The sequence below is a fragment of the Typha latifolia genome, chromosome 5, assembly GCF_019914945.1.
Source record: "Typha latifolia isolate L0001 chromosome 5, TyphaL0001v2, whole genome shotgun sequence".
Lineage (NCBI taxonomy): Eukaryota > Viridiplantae > Streptophyta > Magnoliopsida > Poales > Typhaceae > Typha > Typha latifolia.
Window position 1 is genome coordinate 3,766,341 of NC_133090.1, and position 26,436 is coordinate 3,792,776.

At 37.9% G+C, this 26,436-nt stretch overlaps 1 protein-coding gene and 1 long non-coding RNA gene across 2 annotated transcripts; one reads left to right on the plus strand and one right to left on the minus strand.

Moving 5' to 3' along the window:
- Positions 1-13,052: 13,052 nt before the first annotated feature.
- On the minus strand, positions 13,053-18,093 carry LOC140788256 (sorbitol dehydrogenase). The gene is made up of 6 exons (XM_073137436.1): positions 17,881-18,093; positions 17,497-17,564; positions 17,038-17,274; positions 15,662-15,952; positions 13,506-13,693; positions 13,053-13,393 (listed from the first exon to the last, which is right to left on the minus strand). Exons 1-6 carry the CDS (start codon positions 17,987-17,989, stop codon positions 13,201-13,203), a joined length of 1,086 nt encoding a protein of 361 aa, XP_072993537.1. The 5' UTR covers positions 17,990-18,093; the 3' UTR covers positions 13,053-13,200.
- A 2,076-nt stretch (positions 18,094-20,169) lies between these two features.
- On the plus strand, positions 20,170-22,152 carry LOC140788568 (uncharacterized). Its single transcript, XR_012109036.1, has 3 exons — positions 20,170-20,308; positions 21,444-21,587; positions 21,685-22,152. It is a non-coding gene; the product is annotated as an uncharacterized lncRNA (long non-coding RNA).
- The last annotated feature ends 4,284 nt before the right edge of the window (positions 22,153-26,436 follow it).

Here is a 26,436-nt window from a genome sequence, read left to right on the forward strand (position 1 = left end):
GGTCAAGCCAAGCCCGACAAACTTCAAGCTAGTGCATGTGATGGTGTATTTATGCTACTGGCTACGTAGTGAGGGCGCGCTGCGTCATGCGTACATGATGAAGGTGGTGGTGATGGAGTACAGCAAAGGAGGGATGTCGTCAGCGGTAGAGGAGGTGGTGGCGGTGAAGGCAATGAAGGAGGAGAGGATAGGAAGGGAAGAATGAAGATGAGGGAAGGGAGAGAATGGGGGAGAGAATGGGGAGAGAAGAATGAAGATGAGGGTATATTTGTCCATTATTATTAAACTAAAATAACATTAAGTTCTCTTCTCTCCAAAAAGGGGGTATTTAAGTTATTTTATAGCTGATATATCCTGAGATGATTGTCACATAAATTGACTAACTCAATTTTTTTAATGGTACACTAATAGAAGGGTGATATTAAAAAAATTTCAAAGTTTAGGGGATTTTCATAAAAACTGGGTATACTTGAGGTGGTGTAGCTATATTTAACACTTTAAAAACATGCAATTACCTCACGCCACACATATGAGTTAAATATTATAGTCCTATCAGTTTATATGTGAAGAGTCAATAAGATAATATTTGTCAATAGGGAGTACGAGCATATATTTGCAATAGTAATAAGATGTGCAAAATAATAAAATACATTACCCCTCATACTTATCTCAACCCTTCACTAAATGCAGACCATCATCAATTAGATATCAAATTTGTGGCTCATGAACTTACAAATTTTGCGAGAAATAATATAAATATAAAAATAGTTAGTCTCCAATAAAAGATTATCCATACTTATCATTATCAGGTTTCATACTAAAAGGTGTGGAGAGCAAAACAAAATATTATGATAAATCTATTTGGTGGTTGGGCAAAAACATGTAAGCTATTGCATTCATATATAATGGAAGTTAAATGCAAAAATGTTGATATAGTGATTCAGTAGGATAAAGTCAAATTGGATGGCCCGAATATGAAGATGTTTAGGAATGTTTTTTTGGTCCTTTGGAGCTTCAATTTATGGATTCAAACATTGTAGGCTTATAATAAGTATTGACGACACAGATCTAAATGGCCAATTTAAAGGTGTCTTAATTATTGCTACAAGCATTGATGAAAATGAACAAATATTTTCTATTATATTTGTTATTGTAGAGAGCAAGAATGCACCAAGTTGGGGTTGATTTCTTGTATTTTGCGTTATCTTATTGTGCATCAAAGATAAAAAAAAAAAATTAATTTCAGATCAGCATGTTGGGATATTAACAGCTATGAATGACTCCAGTAATAATTCAAAGGAGCTAATGACTTATCACCACATTTATTTGCGTCATATAGTTAGCAATTTTAATAAACATTTTTATAATACTATTTTAAATAATTTTGTTTATCAAACTGCTATGGAAAATCAAATTCGAAAGTTTGACTTTTGGATTTCACGAATTAAGTGGTTACATCAAGCTTAATGAGATCCCAATTGAAAAGTGGGCTCTAGCTCACGATGGTGGACATCGTTATGGACTCATGACTACTAATGTAGGTGTTGCAAACAATAAGGACATAATCAACGAACTTGACATGTTACAAATAAAGAGTTAAATACTGACACTATTTCAAATGTAACTATTTTGCACTTTCTTGAATATTTAGCATGTTTACTATCTTATGTGTCATGTTACTTTTTTTATGGCATGGTCTTTAGTATACTTATGAATGTAATTTTATATGATTATGAACAGATGATTGCACGTGAGGATCCAAACCCTCTAGATGGAGATGTTTTGAGGTTACAAAAATAACATATATCTAATGCTATTTGGAGAGATGAGGTAAGAGTTATCATTATTATATAATTAAATTTACTATAATGTTTAGTTCATATGACATACTTATTTTTGTTTTTGTATATTGCAGGATTCAGGTACCCTCACTTGTCTACATTATTTTACACAAATCTTGAGACAATGGGTGCCACATTCAAGATTTTACACAAATCTTGTTCAAAGCGAATTCTACTTTTTCTATAGAGTAGCAAATATTACTATTGATTGATTATTGATTACAACTCTAGTTGAGCAATAGAGGCTAGAGACACATATTTCATCCCGTAGTCATGAAGGCTGCCATGACTCTGAAGGATATGGTGATACTTATGGGTTTATGTATCCATGATCTAGCTATCACTAGTAACATAGATTACATCTGGCTTTCAGTTATGTTTAGAGATTTTATGAATTACGCCACCTTAGACTACTATGCGAGGTTCATCAATCCAAATGCAATGGTTGCGTGACACATTTACGATGCTACATATTGATACCTATGATCAAACTATATAGAGATATGCTAGAGATATATTGTATCACTTTTGGGTGGCTGCATTTTGTCTGACAAGTTAGGAGCTACGGTCTAATTGATGTATTTACCTCTACTACGGGACTTGTAATACTCTAGCAATATTAGCTAGGGCGATGTCGCACTAGTAGTACTTTATAGAGAGTAGTACCACCCCAATCCGTAGAGGCTCAAGAGCTCTTGTAGTATCACCATATCAGCCCCACCCATAAAGGTCCAAGATCTCTTGTAGTACCACCCCCACTCGTATAGGCCAAGGAGACAGATCCGCTTAGTGCAAAATGGCACTGTCGCTTGACTTATGAGCATAATCTAATGCCATATGTATTGCGATACTATAGAGATCAGCTAGATGAACAAAGAGATGATCAAGTAGTTGATAGTTAATAATAGAATGTATGTAACACCCAAAATTTTAAAAAATAAAAAAATAAAAAAATAGAGGGGGCACGTGCCGAGCGCATCCATGCATCCCAGCACCCTGCCACCCCGTCCTCCCCTTCTCTCTTTCTTATTCTTCTTCTTCTTCTTCTTCTTCTTCTTCTTCTTCTTCTTCTTCTTCTTCTTCTTCTTCTTCTTCTCTTGCCGTGCACACAACATCCCTAGCCTCCCCTATTTCTTCTCCACCGCGCCATCTCTCTCTCCCTATCCTCTCTCTCGGGTTGTTGACGCCGGAGATGAAGCCCCGGAGCCGACGGCCGACGAAGCCAATCGCGCGACCCACCCCTCAGTAAACCTTTTCTTTTGTTATTATCGTTGATTCCCTTCCTTCCCGATACTCATCCCTCTCGGCCGCGTGGCAGCGCCGCTGGCGCCGTCAATTGTGAGTCACCGCACCTCTCTCTCTCTCTCCCCTCGATTTCTCCTCTCCTTTTCCTCCCCTTCCCTCCAGCAAGCCACCCACCCCGGGTGAGGGCCGCGGGCCGTCGACCGCTGACGTCAAGGGTGGGCTGCCGGCGATGTGGGCCACCGGCAGCGTCAGGCCCTTCTCTCCCCTCCCTCTGTCTCCTTCCTATTAGCGGCCTACACTTGAGGGTAGAGTGTATCTTATATGACTATACTATTAGCAGCCTACACTTGAGGTCGGGAGCCTGTGTGGCATTCGGGTAATTATACTGCATAGTCATGACTAGATTATAATGATAAATAATATTATTGTGAGGTGGAGATATATCTCTAGCGGTACCCGACGACGTAGGGTTAGCACATTCGTTGATGAGCTGAGGGCTCCCGATTTTCGCGCTGAGGGCGGTGATGATTTAGATAGAGTGAGATATGGGCTTATGACCGGGGTCCTTAGTCTGATGGCCACAGATAACCGATCGAATGTAGTGTCGCCATACATGTGTAGGTGGCATTACTGCTAGATGTGTATATATCCCCTTGATGTATGAGATGATGAATGATTTTCTTGAGAGTATTTACCTTGTGTGGTGAATAGCTCAGTGAGCTATGATAAATATGATTAATGCCTTAGTGGGCATGATATGACTAGATTACTCTTTTATTGTTATGCATAATATGTAAACACTATAATTGAAATTTGTATGAATGAAAGATTGTATTAAGCATGATATCTGTGTGGACTTATCCTGATACGTTTAGGAACTGGCATGTTCTAGGATAGTGACGTGTAATCCTTATTGATTGTATTGATTTAGTAACTCATGATAAGTCATTTAAACAAGCGTATGGTTATTGCTAGCAACTATAGGCATGCATTGGATATGTACTTGTGATTTTATTATTATAGATTATATGGATCCTACTCGCTGGGCTGTGTGCTCACCATCTCTTGGTAGCATTATTTCAGAGCTAGGGGATGCAGGTGCGAGTAGCGAGGAGTAGCTGCCTTTTTATTTCAGTATGTCTATTTGTTGTATTGTGCCCCTACGAGGGAGTTATGATTGACGTTGTATTTTGGACTTTAGAGTTGTATTTTGGATGTGTATCTTGAAGGCTTGTTGTGGCCTATGGAACTTGTATCCAGACTCTTATGGTTGAGTTTATTTATGGTATGAACTTGTGTTGTTATGTGCTTTGTGAAATTCTATTACTGACAGGTCATGTGATGCACAACGTGAGGGGATTTACCCACGCAGTTTACATGTGTATTTGGAGGTTTGGGTGTTTCAACTTGGTATCAGAGCATATGTTCATCATAAATCCGGCAAGTCTTTCTAGATACCATCCAAATACATAGGAAAGTGATAATAATAATGAATAACTAGGAGTAATGAATAATAGAGTCACGTACGACTTTTGACATACTTGTGAATTAAGAACTAAAACTGCGTTGAACTTACCAGGAATGCCGCCTAGACGTGCTCGGTCTATTCGTGCGACTGTTCATGGACGAGCTTTAGCCTCCGTTGACAAACTAGTTGTCGGTACTTCAGCCAGCATCGAGGCCCTAGGACAGCTTGTCATAGAGCAAGAGAGGCTCATCGAAGAATTAGTTTGGGAGAGCACGGCGACTATGTCTGGGATGCACATACCGAGAGAGCCGTCAGAGCATATTACTCCAGCCGAGCAGATTGGAGGTGGGTCCGCCTGGTCACTGAACCGGTTCATGCAGCTCAACCCCCCTTTGTTCAGCGGCACGACGGACCCCATGGAGGCTAGTAGGTGGATTGTGGATGTGAGGAAGATCCTAACCACTTTTGAGTGCCTAGAGAGTCGTCAGGTGACCTTTGCCACTTTCCTTCTCTACGGAGAAGCGAAAGAGTGGTGGAGGGCCACTGAGCGCATGATGTCAGATCGCCTTGCTAGGGAGTACATCACTTGGAGGGCATTTTCGAATTCCTTTGACTAGAAATATTTCCCTCTATCCCTCCGTTCTGAGCTTACGAGGGAGTTTACCCAATTGAGGTAGGGAATATGACAGTGGCACAGTATGAGGACAGATTCAATGCCTTATCCCGCTTTTGCCCCAGAGTCATAGTTGATGATGCTGCTAGAGCTGACCAGTTCAAAATGGGCCTCCGGATTGAGATCTGCTAGCAGGTGAACATGGTGAAGAACCTGACCTACGCAGAGCTGATAGAGGATGCAGGGATAGCAAAGAGGGACCTACTTAAGGAGCGCTCACAGCATCAGGAGCAGGTAGCGGGTCGTACCAGCCGCTTTGATAGGCATCCTCGTGGAGGTCATTCTGGTGGGACCTTTCTACGACCGAGGTGTCACCCCTATGTTGGTGGTGTAGGTTCTAGTGCTACCCCGAGTAGACCTAGCCCTCAGGGTTCAGGCGGGTCGAGTAGGGCTCGACCTTCTATTAGTGGTGGAAGGTCAGCAGCAGTTTCGAGCAGTTTAGGCAGTGGTGGTTCTGCACGGCCGTCTACCCCTGAGGGTCGGACCTATTTTACTTGCGGCAAAAGGGGTCACATATCTCGTGACTGCCTCAGTGCTCGCGTTACCTACCTCCAGTTTGGAGAGTCTAGGCAGGTCCGCACATAGTATCTCCTGTTGGTCAGAGCGCCATCCACTCCTACCACGCCTTATATATTTGGAGCATCGGGAGCCAGTACTACTGCGAGTAGGGGTCGCAGTGGCGCACGATCGGGACCTCCTAGCAGAGGCGAGGCGGACGTACCGGCTAAGTTTTTGCTATGACCCTGTAGGATGCTGAAGAGTCCAATGAGGTGGCCATAGGTAACTGAGTAAATTAATCATGTTATTTAAGTTTTACGTATGTCCTACTCATATATGATATTAGATCCTCCTTCCTAACCCCGTGCAAATTTGCATAATGTGAAAATTGTGTTTTTCTTATTTTAGTTAAGACTCATATACGCAATAGCGTGTACTATGACATTATTTGCACACACCACTAGGATTTTGTTTGACCTTAGGGCCACCCATTCTTTTATTTCTACATCTTTTCTGGAATATGCGAATGTGGCGCCGGGACCTCTTGTCGAACCCTTGGTCATAGCCACCCCACTTGGTGGCTTTTTGGAACTTCGCCATGTTTATCGATCTTGCACCTTAACTTTTGGTGAGTGAGATTTCAAGGCAGACCGACCTCCTACCCCTCCAGATGCAGGACTTTGATCTAATCCTGAGGATGGATTGGTTAATCGCCTACCATGCTAGTATTAACTGTTACAGCAAAGATGTTATCTTGCAGCTTAATGATGGCATTGAGTGTCGATTGTGTAAGGATTGACAGGTGGACCGTTCGCAGTTAGTGACAATCATGTCCATCGAGTCAGCTGGGACCCAAACCCTGACTGACTTGCCAGTGGTACGGGAGTTTCTAGATGTTTTTCCTGAGGACATTCGGGGGCTTCCTCCAGACAGGGGAGTTGAGTTCACCATCGACCTGATTCTAGGGGCAGGACTAGTCTCCAAGGCACCTTACCGTATAGCTTCGAAGGAAATGGAAGAACTGAGAGAGCAGATTGATGACTTGCTAAGTAGGGAACTCATCTTGCCTAGCTCATCCCCTTGGGGCGCTCCAGTCTTGTTTGTGAAGAAGAAAGATGGTACCCTCCGCCTTTGCATTGACTATCGACAATTAAACCAGCTGACTGTGAAGAACTAGTACCCCTTGCCTCGCATTGAGGACATGTTTGATCAATTACGTGGGGCGCGCGTCTTCTCGAAGATTGATCTGAGATTTGGGTATCATCAATTAAGGATTGGGAAAGCAGATGTCCTAAAAACCGCTTTTCGTACCCAGTATGGGTTGTATGAGTTTCTAGTTATGCCTTTCGGCTTAACTAATGCACCAGCTATCTTCATGGACTTGATACCGAGTCTTTCGCCGTTTTTTGGATCGGTTCGTAGTGGTCTTCATTGATGATATCTTGATTTACTTGGCCTCAGAACAGGAGCATGAAGAGCATCTTCGGTTGGTACTACAAGTGCTAAGGAGAGAAAAGTTATTTGCTAAATTCTCCAAGTGTGAATTTTGGCTGGAGGAAGTGGTGTTTCTTGGGCATGTGGCCTCGGGAGAGGGCATACGGGTTGATCAATCCAAGATCATCGTTGTGCTCAATTGGAGGCAATCGAGTACTGTCTCGGAGGTCCATAGTTTCTTGGGTTTGGCCGGGTATTACCGGCGTTTTGTGGAAAGGCTTTCAAAAATTGCCAGTCTCCTTACTAGGCTGACCCGGAAGGATCAGTGTTTTGTATGGACAGATGATTATGAGAAGAGCTTCCAAGAGCTGAAGATGAGACTTACATCTGCACCTATCCTTATAGTTCCTCGTAGTGGAGGGGGCTACCAGGTCTACTATGATGCTTTATACTCGGGCTTGGGCTGTGTTCTAATGCAGAAGGGCAGAATTGTCGCTTATGCATCGACAGCTCAAGAACCATGAGCGGAACTGCCCTACCCACGACTTGGAGCTAACAGCGGTAGTATTCACTCTGAAGATTTGGAGGCATTATCTCTACGGGGAGAAGTGCGAGATTTTCACGGACCACAAAAGTTTGAAGTACCTATTCACCTAGAGGGAGTTGAACATGAGACAGCGCAGGTAGCTTAAGCTGGTGAATGATTATGACTGCACTATTAACTACCGCCTTGGAAGGCAAATGTGGTGGCTGATGCCTTGAGCAGGAAGTCGATGGGAGATTTGGCTAGTTTGATTACTCAGCAGTAGGAAATCTTGCGAGATCTGCAGAAGATGGACATGCAGATCATAGCCAAAGATATGGGTCCTGGACTGCTGGCCCAGTTAACTGTGGGGCTGACTCTAGTGGAGAGGATCCGAGTTGCACAGGCAGAAGACCCACATTTACTACAAGTCCTCCAGCAAGTTCGAGACTCATGTAAAAAGGGTTTTTGCCTTGATGGATAGGGAACCCTAAAGTTTGGAGATAGATTCTATGTACGTGACGTGGGCGAACTCCATCGGGAGATTTTGGAGGAAGCTCATCAGACCTCTTACAGTGTGCACCCTAGGGAGACGAAGATGTACCATGATGTTTGTAGATACTTCTAGTGGCCGGGACTGAAGAAAAGCATTGTAGAATTTGTAGCTTGATGCTTGATTTGTCAGCAGGTCAAGATTGAACATCAGAGACTGACTGAGACACTCAGGCCCTTACCCATTCCTGAGTGAAAGTGGGAGCATATCACTATAGACCTTGAAGAAAAAGGGCTCTATATGGGTGATTGTGGATCGATTGACCAAGTCAGCTCACTTCCTCCGAGTCAGTACCATTGATTCTATGGATCATCGAGCCACTTTATTCTAGGATGAGATTTTTGCCCGCCATGGGGCACCAGTTTCTATAACTTCTGACCGTGACCCCAGGTTCACCTCTAGGCTGTGGCATAATTTTGCTAAGTCATTGGGTACCAAATTGTAATTTAGCACTGCCTATCATCCTCAAACTAACGGTTAGTCGGAGCGAGCGATCTTGACTTTAGAGGATATATTACGTGCTTCAGTTGCAGACTTCGGACTCAGTTGGGACCGACACCTTCCCTTAATTGAGTTCGCCTATAATAATAGTCATCACTCCAGCATTGGGATGCCCACTTATGAAGCTTTATATGGACAGAAATGTCGGACACATGTCAGTTGGGACGAAGTGGGGGAACGGAACATAGAGAGCTCAGAGCTGATCCATGAGACCGTGGACAAGGTACGAAAGATGCGGGAACATTTGCAGGTTGCCCAAAGTCAATAGAAGAGCTATGCTGACCGTCGACATCGAGATTTGGAGTTTCAGGTCGGGGACAAAGTCTTTCTCAAGGTCTCGCCGTGGAAAGGGGTAGTTCGGTTTGGGAAGAAGGGCAAGTTGAGCCCTCAATATATAGGCCCTTATGAGATCTTGGCACGGATAGGACCGGTTGCTTATCAAGTGGATTTGCCATCGGAGCTGTCTCAAATTCATAATGTGTTCCATGTGTCGGTGTTGAGAAAGTATCCATATGACCCGTTACATGTTTTGAGGGAAGAACCTATCCAGTTGAGAAAAGACTTGTCCTATGAGGAGCAACTAGTGTGGATCATTGATAGATGTGTGAAGATGCTCCAAAGAAGAGCCGTACATTTGGTCAAGGTTCTTTGGCGACACCATGGAGTAGAAGAAGTTACATGGGAGCCCAAGGAGGAGATCCAGTCTACTTACCCTCATTTATTTACCGACTCAAGTGCGTAATTTCGAGGATGACTGCGGCTTAGACCGCAACCTATGAGGCTTGTGGGCTGCAGTTTGAATCGCAGCCCATAAGGCTAAATGGATTGCGGTTTAGACCGCAGCCCATGAAGCCCCAAGCTCTCCATTGGTGGTGGGATGTGTGCTCACCACCTCTTGGTGGTATTATTTCAGAGCTAAGGGACGCAGGTGCGGGTAGCGAGGAGTAGCTATCTTTTTATTTCAATATATCTATTTGTTGTATTGAGCTCTTGCGAGGGAGTTATAATTAACGTTGTATTTTGGACTTTAGAGTTGTATTTTGGATGGTATCTTAAAGGCTTGTTGTGGCCTATGAAACTTATATCCGGACTCTTATGGTTGAGTTTATTTATGGTATGAACTTGTGTTGTTATGTGCCTTGTGAAATCCTATTATTGATAGGTCATGTGATTCACTGCGTGGGGGGATTTACCCATGCGGTTTACACATGTATTTGGAGGTTTTGGTGTTTCAATGTAAACATCTCTTATTTTTCACTAATTATTTTATTGTAATGCAGATGATATAGGAGCCATATACTGAGGATGTCATGGCTACTTTACTAGTCATCTGTACATCAGATAGTTACATATAGAGGACTAGAGCTCCCTACATATACTTTGATGTGGTGGAGTGGCATTTTTTTTTATTGTGTTATGTGACAATTTGGTCGCATACAACAAATTCCAGTTTCATATAATACAAAAGATGCATTTCGTGAGGTCTATAAGTGTGAAAAAAGCAGTTATTACCGCCAGATGCATCATGCAAGATACATTAATATGTGGGAGCAGTGAATAAATAGATTTGTAAATAAGGCCTCACATATTTGATTGATAAGATTCAGCGACCCCTATATGGAGTAGTACAGAACGATTACCCGACAATTTGTTTTTTCTTTATTTGATTAACCCCTATGCAATTTCATCTATCTGGTAGCATCATTGAGACTATGGTAGTGTACTTTTTTACAACGATATTTACTATTTCTAGTATTATGTAAATTTAACTTGTGGTTTACTCGTCGGTTCATATTTTGACAGATATTCACACTAAAGGTATGAATGCACTATGGATGTAGCGTAGTGATAGGGGGCATCTTACGATGACGGAGATGTGTGAGTATGTGTGACAGTATTAAACATAATTGATGGAGTCACAACGTCTTGCTGCAAATCTAGCTCATGAGGACTCTACAACTCTAGCTCATGAGGACACTACAGCTCCAGCTCACGAGGACGCTGTCCTAGATTGAGGTCTCCACATTCCAGTTGGTGCAAGAGCTATCTACACGAGGGAGAGAACGTGGCAGACGTACGACGAAGTATAGGAAGATGACGAGAAGATTCTTTTAGACCAGGACACAAGGGATTAAATATTCATCCTAAGAATAAGGTCCCTCCCAAGATTGAGGTCTCTTGAGACGTATAGGCTCCTCAAATAAAGGTTCCCATTTCTCAGCTAACTTAAGAGTCATCTACACGAGGAGTTACTATATACGAGAGAAATAAACCATCACACATTCATTTTTATGTACCAGGAGGATAGTCAATAATACTTATTTCATTTTTAGTTTTAGTCTATTCTTGTAAAAGTTTGGGGAGTTATGATGTGTTTTGATTTTCTTAAACTTTTTTGCTAAATATTTTTTTGTTTTGTGGCAAGTTTCATATGTTGGGAGTTTCATATAATGTTAAGTTTCCAAATTTCATTAGCAGGTGTTTTGTTAGTTGACTCAGATTGTTAAGTTGTCAAATTGACTCATTTTCTTTGAATCTGAATTTTGTTTTCTAAATTTCAGTTTCTAGTGCAAAGTGTGACTCAATTTTTAGCATACAGTTTTGTTTCAGTTTTAGATATATTTTTTTAGTTTCTGAGAAACAGTGTGTATCATAAACGCTTTTCGGAAGAATGATTTAGTATTGAATCGCTTTCTCGGAGGGTAGTTAATGAATTGCTTTCTCAAAGAGCTATTCATATATTCATTTAACCAAAGAGTGATTCACTAATAGCTCTAACTTGATTGGAGTAGTTTAACAATAACTTAGAGTTATTTATGAATCGTTTTCTCATAGAGTGATTCATTAATCATTTTTCTCAATTACTTAGGGATAAGACTTAGTTGATTAGGCAAACGAGAGTCGCTATATGAGAAAGTGATTTTCTTATTGTACTACTTTGAAAAATACTTTGAATAATATTATAGTTTGAGAAATATATTTTACTGTACGAGTACTTTGGTCAAAAACTAGCCTAATGCATATTTAAATTATATTGGATCCCTAAAGAATAATTATATACAATTTATCTCTTAACTATTAAAAATTTAACAATTCCAACCCAACAACGGAAAGAATACAAAATTTATTGTAATCATAAAAAAAATTTATTCTATTAGTTAAATATAATTAATCATAATTAAATCTAAACTTAAACTTTGAGAAGACTATTTTGCCCTTGCAACATTGGTCCAAATAGTTTAAAAATTATCTAATATTACCCAATGTCATTTTATAGAAAGAACATCTTTTTAATAAAACAACCAATCATTGGTAAATATTTTACGACCAACTCCCGAGAAACTTTTGTATGGATTTAGTCTACCAACTAAACTTATCACCAAAGAGAGCATGAATATAAACCACTAAAAAGTTAAATATTTTTACGAACGATGAAATCGTTGAACAGTTTGACGGCTTATTTTTAGTCTCCATATAAGTGAAAAAAAAATATTTCTCACATTTCTATCTTAGTTACTCAAGAGAAACACTTTGTTTAGTGCTTTCATTACCTTCTATATAACCAACTAAGCAGTGTGAATTTCAGTTTAGCTAGCTAAAATAAACCTCTTTATAATAAGTTTAGGTGGTAGACTAGAATGACAAATAATTTGTTAAGGAGGCCAATTTTGGTCAAAAACGACTACATTTTACACTTTAAATGTTAAGAAAGAAGATTATTTTAGTTATTTATATGTCTTTATTAATTTTAACGCTAACTGCTAAGGATATTTTGTTAAAAGCTAACCTATATGTGACAATTATGATAGTTTAAAAAATATTGTAGCAATTATGATATTTTATAACTTTTAGTAGCTATTATGTCAAAAACCCTATAATATTAGGACACAGTGCATAAATGTAAAAGAATGTAATTAATATTATAACTAAGATAAAAACAATAAACTATTTTATCAAGTGGTTGTGTAGCAGATACAGTAAAATATGAGCAAAACCAATAGCATAGGTTAATGCTTGCAATCTCAAACATTTCTATACCATCAAAAGTTTTTTCTTTTCCCCTCCATTAACCACAACAGTTTGAATAATGTCATACTGTATATTTTAGAAGTCAACGTCAACCAATATTATTTCTGTTAAAGAAGATGATATATATTGTTAATCTTCTAAAAAGATGGACATGAACCTCGTTAAGCCCCATTTAATCTCTATCTTTGGAGATGCGGCGTGTCATCTTATCTATCACACTAAAGGCATGATAAAAAAGGGTACTGAATAAAGGAGTCTAGCAATCCAAACAGAACACATACATCATATGATCATAACCATTAATTATTTTATTGGTAGAAAAGGAGTCAGTCTGTGTGATACATCATACAATGCCATAGCAGCACTCCAATTTCTACTGAAGATCGAAATCTACATACTACACTCTTCCTTCACTCTTTCAGCATGTCCTGGAAGCTAGATATTAAACATCACCTTGATGGCATCACCGCCACGGGCGCTGACCTCAAAAGCTTCCTCCACCTCCTTCTGAGAGAACCCAAACCTGTGAGTTATTAATGGCTTTACGTCGATCTTTCCAGATCTGAGGAACTCAAGGCACAAAGGCCAAGTGTCTTTGTAGCGAAAGATGCCAACGATATCAACCTCTCTGTCCAAGAGAATAACAAGAGGATTCTCTAAATTATTGCATTACATCAAGATAAAAAAATTTAACTTGAAGATCAGAAAGAGAAGGTATGAAAGTAATAGAAACTTAATACCTTGCTGCAGCTGGAGTAAGGGGAACTGTCATCTCGTTGTGGCCCATTCCTACGAGGCAAACTTTACCACCAGGACTAGTAGCATTGAGAGCAGTTGACATGGTTTTGCTAAAACCAGCACAATCAAAGCTCACATCAATCTCAGCATCCATTGCTTTTTGTATATGAATGACATCCTCATCAATGTCCTACAGAATGAACTACTAAATCAACCATAATAGAATTATGTCTCTAACGATAAAGATCATCAGTGGACTAAAATAATGCAATGTTCAAGAAAAGCAGATGGACTCAGAAGTCAGAAAACAAGAATTGACCAAAGAAATTAGTACTTAATCTTGTGGGGAAAGCTTCGCCTATCACATATTTTAAACGCAAAATATTTCTGTGTGAACTTTGTAGTACTTGAATATATCTTCAGCTCTTCTGGCATACACTACCAGAGAGTTTATATATTTACATGTTGTATAGTATTTTGATTGTCTCTGATGGCTCCCAATTCTCATGAATAAACGCCAATGTCTTTTAGAATAGCACAAGTGTGTTATGCTAGTTTGAGATTTAGTTCCAATACCAAGATATGTAGTTAGACATTCCTCATACCAAAGTAATTAAGGATCTGCAGAGATATGAGGCTTAAAGTACTCATAATCAACCCAATGGCCACTTCAGCATGGATCATGCTAGAAGGCCTAAAGGTTCTGGCGTATGTACCAAAGAAATTTAAGAGGGTACGCCAAATTTTTTGTGATTCATAGAAAAGTATACTACCAAACCCAAAAGGAAAATTTACAACCTCATAAGTAGTCCAATATCATAAATTGCCTTAGCTTCTACTTAAATTGCATATGTCAAACCCTAAAACATAGAACTAAGTTAGGGAAACAATAGTTGCAAGAGATGAGGAGATCAGCATAAAGGATGCATACAGCATGCTTGGTAAGACCCCCTTGAAAGATATTTGCTGAAGATATTTCTTCACAAGGATAATTCAAAGTGAAAAAGAGAATAACTTAAATGACTTAGTAGCATGCATAATATGATAAAGCTGATTCATTTTCTTATGTTTCCTTTCTGTGACTCGCATCTCATCAAGAGAAATTTTAGTCCGATAATTTCCTTTTCACACCTAATAATTGATAGCTTCTGCAATGAGTCCATTAAAATATCCCAATAATCATTAAAAGATTGAAATGCCAGATTATTATAAACTTGGGAAGTTCCATATACAAACTAAAGAAGAAAATTGTACGCCCAAAACTTTTCATCCCTCCTGCACAACTTTGTTTAACAACAATCCTCCTTCCATGAAAATCTCTTTAGGTAATCATATTTAACAAAATGAGAGCACAAAAGGTGAGCTCCTATCCACATCTTGCATCTTTCAATGGCTTCCAATCTAGGCATAATGCTGTGCATTTTCCTTCCTATAGATTTTAATTGAACTGATTATGACCACTTTCTTTGGTTGTCTAAGATTCTACATTGGGTCTCATATCTTCTTTTGTACAGATGGCCTCATTGATTAAGTCACAAAAATGGTCAGCCTATGTGGCTACCTATATTTCTTTTGTTTATTAACATTGTCTTGACAAAAAACGAAAGTTAATATCTTCAACCCTATTCAGTCTTCCAAGCATAGAAACTCTTGAAAAGTTCACTCACAATTCCACATGCGAGTACTATGCATAAGAACAACTTCCACACCACCCCAAACACCCCCATGACCATGTCTAACCCCAAACATCCAAGTATCAGTTTCCAGTATTAATTTCTTCAATTCATAACAAATTTATGAAAAATGTAAAGATCCTGATTTACTTCTGCAAACATAAACTAATTAATTTGATGAATGTTTCAGAATAAACTTATTACTAATATTGAAATATGATTAGCCAAGGAGAGAAACATGTCCATGAGATCGTACAGGCTCACATATTTGGTTTAATTTCATTTCAAACTTTAAGTTCAAAAAGTAATTTAATGAAAAAAAGGGTTGTAGAAGTAGAACAGATAAAGTGAGGCAGTATGAAAGATGTCCCCCATTTACTGTGACAATGCATGACGTTAAAATATTAAACAGATATCTTCTGTGATAAAGCATGATGTTACAAAATTAGACAAAAGTAACTATTGATAACTAGAAGTAGTAGAACCTGCATGCTCGTGGAAACTTTAACGATGTCATCTGCACCAAGAGATTTTGCAACTGACAGTCGATACTCATCCACATCCACAATAATAATTCTCGGGGAACCAAAGGCCCGAGCTGCTAGCAGTGTGACTAAGCCTATCGGCCCAGCACCCATAATTAGCACATTCTTCTCCGGGCCAATATCAGCACGACGGCAAGCATGGATTCCAACACTAAGAGGCTCACACATCGCACCTTCCTCCAAGCTCACATTATTAGGAAGCTTAAAACATAAATCAGCAGGATGAACCACCTAGCAAAAGGAACCTACCATTAACACTCATAATGACAGGAGTATCTAAAGTTTGCCAAAATAACAGAGAGCTCTGTTGAAGTCTGAACCTATAGCAAGGTTACATCTCATTTTGGAACAATCATAAATATCATAGGCGTATGAATGAGTATCAGAAAAGAAAAGCTTAAAGTTTAAGCCTGTTAAAACCTTATACAAAATGAGACATTAAGAATGAAAGAAACAGATCTAGGAGATTATCAAGCTTGCTCTATAATTATTCAATAAACAGGTCTTGAGAAAAAAAGATGTACGAATGCAGGGTTTGATAGTTGAGCAGTGATTAAATGCATACCAAATATTAGTTGAAAAAAAAAATCCTATTTGTTGATAAACCAAAGGGTATAACAAACAACTTTTTAGGGGGACTTGATTAATCGGTTAGTAATCCAAAATTTGAGCACTTTTTCAGGGCTAATCTAGGCAATCTAGAGCTTATGATTTAAATACAATATAAATTGAAATAAGACGATATATTACATTCTTGCGGGAAGATCTGATAGAGACATCAAGATTAGGCAGCGTGGGTGAAATTGAACTCCACATAAACAAAAGTTTAAGTGAAGATATAACTCACTGCAGAGGAAATGAAGAACTTAATGAAAACACTAATGGCGTTGTAGGAAATTAGCATGGATAGTTTGTTTTAATTCACGGGATGAGGGATCCATGTGAGGTACGAGAATAGACTATCTTACCTTAGAAAGATAAGGGATAAACGGTACTTCCGGTCATATATCTAGTGTATTATAGAATCTCAATCATTGTCTTGTTAGAAAACAAAACAAGACGCTTTCTCCTTTACATTGAAAGATGATGGGTGTTTTCCTGTTCAAATTCCTTTTTGTTTTCTTCTAAAAGAGTAGCAAGATAGTAATGCCACCTAAAACAAGATAGATGCATACCAAGATGGGACGAGTTAGTAAATTGCATCTGAATTTGAAATCATGACCTGCCTTAGTTACTATATCTAGTGACCATGATATTCTGGCAAATAAAAAAAGCAAAGATTAACTAGAGAAGAAAAAATCTATATTTTCAGAAACCTGATTTGCAAGGGAACCATGAACAGGAGGAGTGGCAAAAAACTTCATCTCAGAGCAGAGGTTGTAGCGGCCACCCTTGCAGTACTTGCAGCGCCAGCAGCTGATCCCGGGTTCTAGTGCTACACGATCACCCACAACCAGTGACTTTACTTCGATGCCCACCTCTTCTACAACTCCAGCGCATTCATGCCCAATGACCATGGGCTCTTTGACGACAAAGTGGGCACACCTCATTGTCTGTCATATTAGAAAAAAGGGTTAGCCACTGAATCCAAATGAAATATCCATTGAACTATTATTGGAGAAGCAAAATGGAAAATTGATAAACAAGGAAACAACGAATAACCACTGAAAGGGGTAACAGTAGTTATTTCCCTGATCAATAATATGATCTGCACTTGATGATAGCCAAAGGTGGTGGTTACTGGCTAAGAGTATGCAGGAGAAGAAAGATAGAACCTTGAGGTAATGAACATCACTGCCGCAAATGCCAACAGCCTTCATCCTCACTCTAACGTCATGAGGGCCTACATAGAATTTAATTTCGTTCACAAGGGGTGAGTCATCAATTATGCAGAACTGAGTTGCTATAAGAAGAGTATCTAACAAATCAAGAATGCTATCATGTATGAATCCAAAAGTACGAACAGCATAGCAAATCAAATAATTCTTGATTTGAACCAAAAAAGTACAATTTTCCAAGATCTTATCTTAGCCTTAAACAGATTAAAGGGCATCAAAATCTAATCGCAGCATCTTCATCATCCTTTAAAAATCAGTTATATAAGAATAAATTTTAGAACAATATAAAAGGAGGAGGTGGTGGAGGAAAAGGGGAAGTACCAAGGGGTGGGAGTTCAAAAGGTTGGATCTTGAGGGTGTTAACGGACACCAGCCAAGCTGCCATGTTCACCTCTTTGCCATCCATTCCTCCTTCGCCACCTTTCCCCATTTCTCTGCTTCTGTAAGTGTGTGTGTGTGGGATTCTTAGGTATGGATGGCTATAGTAATATAGAAATGGAAGGGGACGGGAAGGCACTGGAACGGAGCCAAAGAAATTTATCAAGAAAATACACACAACTTGCTTTTATTATTATTTACACCCTAACGTTTCCATTCGGTTATTTCTCGTTCGACCCCCTGTGTGCTCGAAAACATTTAGTTATTTTATCCTAAGGATAGATAATATTCTATTACTTTTAAAAATAAAAAATAAAAAATAACTTAAAATACACCTTATTTTACTTTAAAAAATCTAGCTCTCCAATTTTTTTGCCCTAACCTCGAAAAACTTATTCGAGAATATTAAGAACATTTCTGAAATGTTTTAAGCAAAACACTGGGTCCAATAATAAATATCATGAAGGTAAGGGTGTGAATGATAATCAGAGAAAATGTATGGTGTTTTTTTATGAAATTTCCAAAAGAATTATTCCCCTTATCCGTGAGAGTAGATTATGTGGAGCACGATAGGAACTAGGAGGAACTTCCTAACCGTAGCTTCAAATGATGGAGAAGCATCCAATTACACCAAGCACTTAGCTAAAATTCGTGCAACCGTGGTTGTAGGTTAAGGATACAAGGTCTAAATGTCGAAAAATGATACCAGGACAAATAGTACCAACCATAAAATTAGTAGGTACCTTCCTCACGACTAAGGAGGTCATAGATTTGACTCCAACCTCAAATAATATTATGGAGAAATTGTTTAATGATTTGGTAGCTTGGCTTGCTTCATTTAATGGCTCAGCAGTACGGTTAACTTAAAAAAAAACAGTTCGGCAGTGCGACGGCTTGAAATAAATTTCGGCGACATTTGATTCAAAGTAATTGTTTCACGACGCATATGACTTGAAACCTAAACTAAATAGCTAAAAATTTAGTAGAGTCTAAATATCTTTGTATCTAAATAGGGTTGACTCTTTATCTAGCCCATATCTAATATTTAGGCTCATGAATAATAAAGAAAAAAAAAAACGAGGACAAAGGTTTTTGAAATGGAACCATGAATTTTTTTTTTTTTGTTGAAATGAACCTTTTTGTCCTAGACTTTTTTTTATTATATATATATATTAAAAAACGAGAACAAACGATTCCATTGAAAAAAAGAAAATAAAAGAGACAGGACATATGACTCATAATAAAACTTCATAATAAAATAAGAAATCTTAAAGTATTGAAAGAAATATAAAAGATGAAATATGTCTTTATTGATGGAAGCAATGACTCATCCAGCTTTGTGGATGCCCATAAGTATAATTGTAAGGATGAGTCATTGATTCTATCCAGATAGTGTACAATGTGGTTGCAAAGGGTTTGTAGATCTTTTTTTTTTTTAATTTTTTTTTATCGCTAATCTCAGTGATGCTTTGAGAGTTGCCACGCCAACCCCTGGCAAGGCAAGGCACTCTGTCAAGATGTTGGACCGACCATGAAGCCAACTCCTCTTGGTTCATTCTATTTAGTAAAGGAGTTTCTGTGTTGACTTTTAGCCATTTCAATGGTAATGACTCCCATCTAACCAGAACATTAGAGTGCAGTGATCCATAGGCATCACATACATCTCCTCAAAGTAATCATACATTAGATACAAGGCTTTGTCCCAAACCTACCATAAGAGCTCTCAAGAGAGTCCTCTTGCTGTTAGGGAGGGTACTGTCGACTTGAATCCAATTAAACAGAGCCTATTTATCGACTACGAGTGGTGACAAAACTACTCGTTGGTGACACCACATACTGGAGAGAGTGAGTTAGAACCATTGTGAAAGCTAGAGAGAACCAACATACCTTCTAATGGAACAATATGATTTTGGGCTCCACACATCCTCATCATCTATTGATTGCATGATATTTCGTCTAAGGTAATAGAATACCATTTTGGCAAAGGTAATGATGACACCACTAATTTTGGTTTATAATTAATTAAACACTCATGGCTTGTTTGGTTAGATGCGCTTCTAGGTGTTGCATCAATAGTTAACTCAAAATTATTATTTGGCTTGGTATACCCTACTCAAAAAGCAACGTCTTAAAATCTAATCTCACTTAGATGCAGCATTTTGACACTCAATTAAAGTGGATGTAAAAAGACTTCATCCGGCTAAGCTTTTACCAAAACCTAGCGGTTTTTGTCCCCAAGCCAAACCCAAAACCAAACCCATCTCCCTTCTCATCTTTTCTCATCTAGTCTCTTCTTATAACCTCCTCTTCTCTCCTCCATCATCGCGGCTCTGAGTGCTCGCCTTCTCCTCTTCACCGTCGTATCGCCGAGGTAACTGATCTCACTCTCACCCTCTATTAATAGCTTCTGTCCTTGGGTTTTTTGTTTGATTAATGATTAGGAAGGGATTTGGGCGTTTGAATTTTACTTTGTTTTCTTTTATTTGCTTCACTTGCTCTTATAATCTCTATCAACTTTGGTGGTGGTGGTAGTGGTAATGGAGGGCAATGGGTTTGATGGGATTAGTGCTAGTGGTGGTGGTGGAAAGCAATGGGTTTGGTGGTAGTGGTGGTGAGCAGTGAGATATTTGCTTGGTTAAAAATGGGATTTGGGTATTTGATTCTTGTTTTATTTTCTTTAAATTGCTCTTCTTTTCTCGTAATGTTGCTCCGACTTTGATAGAGCTGAGGTGTTTGCTTTTACTCTGCACAGCCTGTGTAGGTCAACATCTGATTAACAATATCTATCTGCTCAGACTTAGTTGAAGCTCCAATCTCTACTTTTGGATCTAATTTGGGTCAAAAACTAAAAAAGTCCAAATTCTATTGACCAACCTTGGAATCGTTGCTTAAGTTTTCTCTTGATTGCTCGATGGAGGAGGAAGAGGAAGAGTATCGGTCACCAAGAGGAAGAAGAAGAACTAGTGATCTTTTTTTTTTCTTTCTGAACCGTTGGTTATTTGAAGAGGGTTAGCGTGTAAAGAGAGTAGTGTTTGGAATTCGTGGTCGATGAAAATGGTGTATTTATGAGGGTAGGTCGATTGTATTGAGAGAAATGAGTAATGGAGGGTATAATTTGTATTAATGAGGGTGACTCCCATGAGTCATGTACTCATGTGTTCAACATTTAAGAGGGTTTTTGTACTATATATATACTTTTGAGCTTATGGAGCCTAGGCTAATGAGCTAGCTTCGGCTTAGGCTTATCTCGAAATTAATTTTGAACCCTATTTCTTACTTAGGCTCAGCTCAGCTCAATATGAGCCAAGCTTGGGCTGAGCCTCAACTGAGCCGAGCTTGACCCGAACTTAAGTAGCTCATTTATTTTGATAGTCCTAAATTTAAGTAATGTCAAGAGTAAAATTGGAATCATCTTGAATTTATATTGAAATCTTTATTCTATTTTCTTTTTATTTATAGAGGAGCAAACTTGTTTAAAAGTAAAAAAATGATAAAAAGATGTTTAGTTACTTGGCTAGGAGTCCCTCCCCTCAACTCAAAGCAAACAAGGTTAAAGAGATTGAGCAAGTACTTGGAGGAAGCTCTCTACAAGCGTCTTGTTAACGGTTGGAGACTAGGAGCTTCAAGCATGGAAGCCAAATGTAGACACGGTGAGGTCCCACATTTGATCCTTTCTATTTTTGAAATCACTCTTGAATAAAGGAACAAAGAGTTGGAATTTGACGAGATTTGCTTTTACCTTGCCAGGTATGTCAGCTTCCCTCGTTCTTCATATCGTTTCGTCTCATGATTTTGGACATTTATCATCTATCTAGAGAATGACATCTCACTTGAGCCTGTGATGCCATGACAACTTCTGAGGTATCTTTGCTTGATCATTGGAAAAGATTGGTTCCCTAGACAAAGTCCACCTCATTGATCTAGTAGATGAAACCCATATGAATTCGAATTAATATTAAATATGACTAGTTTGACTTGAGGGAGGTGTTGGCAGAGTTGTTTAGATAGTGGAGAAATTGGAATTTCAATTGTGGGTTGTAGTCTCTGACCTCAGTCTCAAGGGTTATCTTAATCTTGAACTTTCACTTGGTGAGTGGAATGTGATTACAATATATATTGCTCCTTTATCCCTAATTTCTGCAAAAAGATTGCTGCCACTTCTCTCTCGAGGAATCTCAATAAGTTTTTATAAATCGAAGAACATTTCTTATGCTATATTTTGCAGTGATTTTCATTATTTAAATATCTGACTTTTATATCTTTTTTTGGGAGCATGTTATAGAAATGCCAACCCATTCAACTAAATTAGAAACCATTGGAACCTCCAAAATTTTCAATTGTACAGAAGCTAAAACTGAAATGCTGAACATTGGAAATAGGCTAAAACTGATATATTACAAATGGAAACCAATCAGAAAAAAACTTCACTTTTGGGGATATCAATCTATTTGATGAGTTTGAGTGGGTTTTGGTTGATAATAATGAGTTTTCTTTGAGTCTCAGTAAATATTCTTGAACTTCTATGCATTATCTGAAGTAGTTTTTGTTGCGATTTGAGAATTATGCTGTCCTTTGTGAGTTTTAATTTGTGACTGTGGATGTGCAGAAATGCACTTCTCTAGCTGAAAACTATTGATGCATATTTACAACATTTCAATCCATACCTCTTACTCTGATTAAACACTTGATTTTTTGTTCTCTTTGTTTTTAAGTTACCTGTAGTTTTCCCCTCTATTCCAAATGTTCTCGAAAGTTATGTATATATGGCATGTTTCTTAGCCATTGTACCACACAAGTGTCAGAATTGAATGCAAATGCTTATTCTATTCTCTGTTTGGTTAGAGGAAGAAACCAGAATAACATGCCATATAGAATTTTATGTCAGAGTTGACTTCCTTTTGCTTTTACTATGATACAGTGTACAATTGGGGAAGATGAAATTTGATGAACTTTTGCTTCATCTACATAATTAGCAAGTTAATTCTTTCAATATTAAATGCAATTTGACTGACTTGATTCTGTGTTCAGAAGGTTGTGCTATGAGCCTATGAGCATGCAAATTTTACAGTGACATGATTTTTAACATAGACTATGGAAGCATCATATTTTTAGTTGGATTTGATTACTTCAAAAGCAAAGTTGTTATCAGAATCATATCTTATTAATGAATAAGCTAGCATATTTTTCAAAATCATATATCACATTCTGTTGTTTTTTTTATTCCTCCAACCATTTTAGATGTTATTATTGACAGTTTATTGTGGCACCTTACCCATAGTTTTGATCCATCATAAGTGTCCACACATGGGTAGCACTCAAGTGGCACTTTGGTGTTATTATGTGACAAATCCTCCATCAGATTATTCTGAGGGAAGAAAATTGGTTTTGAGTGCTCTTTCTATTACACCTGCATTGCAAGTAAACTGCATGATCTACTTTCCTTGGCTTCTCTTGATCATTCTAACTAAGGCAATTTAAGAATGTCTTGTATATAGAGAATTCACTCACCAATACATGCATGCTTTCATTTACATGCAATTGTACAATATGGGGCTCAAGATTCTCTATTACAACCTGCTATTTTCTCTCTGGCATGATTTTGAGAAACTCTAAAGTAGAATTGATTTACAAAATTTGCTGGTATTGGGGAATTTCCCAACAGGCTTAACTGTATGTGGTGCTAGAGTTGCTTCAAGTGTTCAGTAACCACATATCCATTGGTTTAAAAGTTTCTATGCAACTTCTGCTCATTGTCAAATCAAATATTGTGATGTTGAAGTGCTATGTACTGTTGATATTTAATGTTATTACAAGATCCAAGTCTACATCTGGGCAATATTTCCACAGACTTGAGTTTAAGCTTGTAACACTTATAATTTACCTTGCAGATTTCCGTAAGGAGGGCTTTGATTTTACTCTGAGCTATGCTAAGTGAGTTCATTTCAGTAAATAGCTATAGTCAACAACATAATATACTGAAAAATACCAATGGATCAACTAGGATAAGAGACTAGGGTGGTTCTTGGACTTAAAACCAATGTAGACATTGTCTAGACATGGGTGATGGTTCTTCCATTTTGACAACTGAATTTGATCAGTATACGGTACCTTCTTGTTGCATTTCTTCAGTTATTCTGTTTTTATCTCACAAGTTTGTACTTGCTTTTTGATATTAGGGTTGTCTATTACTTCTGTTGTTTCACATTGCTGGTAGTGTTGTCTATTTATTGTTTTCTTATCCACTATATCACCATAATTCATGGTGTTATATACAATTCTACCTCCTGTTGGCCATGTAGGTAAAATGCAAAAAATTGTAAGTAGATCATTAACTAATAGATTAAGATGGAATGTTTGAACTACAGCAGAATGTACTACCATGTCTTCATGTAATTACTGTAGGCTTTTTCTTTCCTCTCTCTTATTTGAAGTTATCTGGTAACAAGTCTTCTTGGCCTAATGACTATCTTTTTCACTATAGCTTTCAGAAATTATGGCCAGAAGAGACATGAGTCCAACAGTGAGTGAAGATATGATAAACCGAGTGACAAAGACAACAAAATTAAATCCCACGTTTGTTTAGCAAACATACAATGCATGAAGATATGATAAATATCGTCCACATCCTCACCACGAATATCACATATTGGGCCATTACATAAGCCAATAGTTAATAAACAATATTTAGTAGGGAGCTTATCTATCATAATATCATGAACTTAACGTTTTTGAGCATTTTGACAAGTTTGCGACACTTTAACTTCTTTACAAGATGAAGTAAGTCTCGAAGTAAAGTAAAAAATGGAGAAAGTTTTCACTAGAGAAAGTAAAAAGAGAAATTTTTCACTAACACTTAGAGAGACAATATTGATGAAGATAAACTTCTATTTCATTTACTCAAATTTTAAATAAAATACAAATAATGGTTTAAGTCCATTATATAGGTAAAAAAATTTAGCTACTAACTTACACTAATAAATATCTTTCATAGATATTTAGAAGGGAAAAGATAAGATCGATGAGGTGTCATCCTTTTGTCTTTATATATCCAGCAGTGGATAAACTTGAGGCATGCCTAGTAATGAGATAAGATTGAGTTGCTGAATTACTGTAGTGTCCATGGGGTCTAGTTTAACCATTTGTATTGCATATGCCTTTAGCACTGCAATTTCGACCAACTTTGATGGGGCATAACAAGGAGCTTCCATAAAAAATATTTTATACGAGAGGCAATATAGAGGCCCCAAATCATATTCCACTTCTTATCCACAATCGAGAGATCCTTGAGTTGCCTTCCAAAATAAAATTATAGGCAGACTTCACAGTAATCTTACCATTAGGATCATACCTCCATGCCCAGCTGTCCTTCACCTCACACATAGGCAGGTAAATTTCAGCAATTTGCTCTTCTAAGTTAGGCCCAAATCCAAGAACAAGTTCATCATCATTTCAATTTCCGTCTTTTATCAATCTAGCCACTTTCTTGGTTCCCATCCTAATTTCCATGTTGAGATAAGTGGGTTTCCAAGACAAAGTCATGGTGAAAATCCATGGGTCATTAATGACCTAGTTATCTCTATTTCAAACTGTTTACCTATTTACTACAGTTTTTTTGCCACGTTAGTAATCACGTAATTTCTTAAATAAATTGCTTCAGAAACTGGCTTATGGAGTCAGCCCACTCGACAGCCCACTCAATTTTCTTTTAAGGACTATGAAATATTCTTATTAAAATGACTGTTTTCTAAGATATACTACTGCATTAGTATTTGACTATCCCACTTGTATGTGATTGTTATATAATGCAATTATGGTACGTTGATAAAATAATTTAAAATTATAGTAAAATAATTAATTAACTTTTAGCAAGCTTAATTGGTACCGAATCCCCTTTTTTAAAATAAATAAAAAAATAATCTTTTATCATGATATTATTGGTAGGAACACACGCAGGTGGGCATAGCAAATGAGTTTTTTTCTAGATCTTTGCACTAAATATTATACAAATAAGTGTTATGATCTGACTACATGTGTTAAGTCGACTCAAGTTAATTAGTTAGCTTTATCTTATTGTTTAAATTTTAAATTAATCGGATAATTCGCTTGTGGATCTGATCTGTTAGAAATTTTTACTTCTATAAATAAGAGTGGATATCATTGAATGGAAATTTGTATTTAGCTAAGTTATTATTTTCGTCTTTATCTTTTATCATAACCGTTAGATCATCGTTATCTTTCTAGAAATAGATCATAACCATAAAAGCATCGCAACCTTTTAAACTCTAGCCATCTTCCTCCTCTAGCAGCCACCCTACCATATGACTATCCACCACCACCCTTAGTCGTACGCCACCCTCCGACGACCACCGCAATATTGAATATTTACCATTCTGATATTGCTCCATTATTTTAACCATAACTTTTCATTTAGATCTCTGATCGACTCCATTCCAAATCCATTAGAACCTTAACTTTAGATATTACTATCCCTTAAAATCT

Bases quoted from the DNA above. Each gene is read 5' to 3' on its own strand.
- LOC140788256 (XM_073137436.1), bottom strand. From the start codon at position 17,989: ATGGGGAAAGGTGGCGAAGGAGGAATGGATGGCAAAGAGGTGAACATG. The intron at 15,953-17,037 runs GTTTCTGAAAAT...TCCTTTTGCTAG, and splicing joins ATGGTTCCCTTGCAAATCAG to GTGGTTCATCCTGCTGATTT. The intron at 13,394-13,505 runs GTATTAAGTTTC...TCTCTTGGACAG, and splicing joins CTTACTCCAGCTGCAGCAAG to AGAGGTTGATATCGTTGGCA.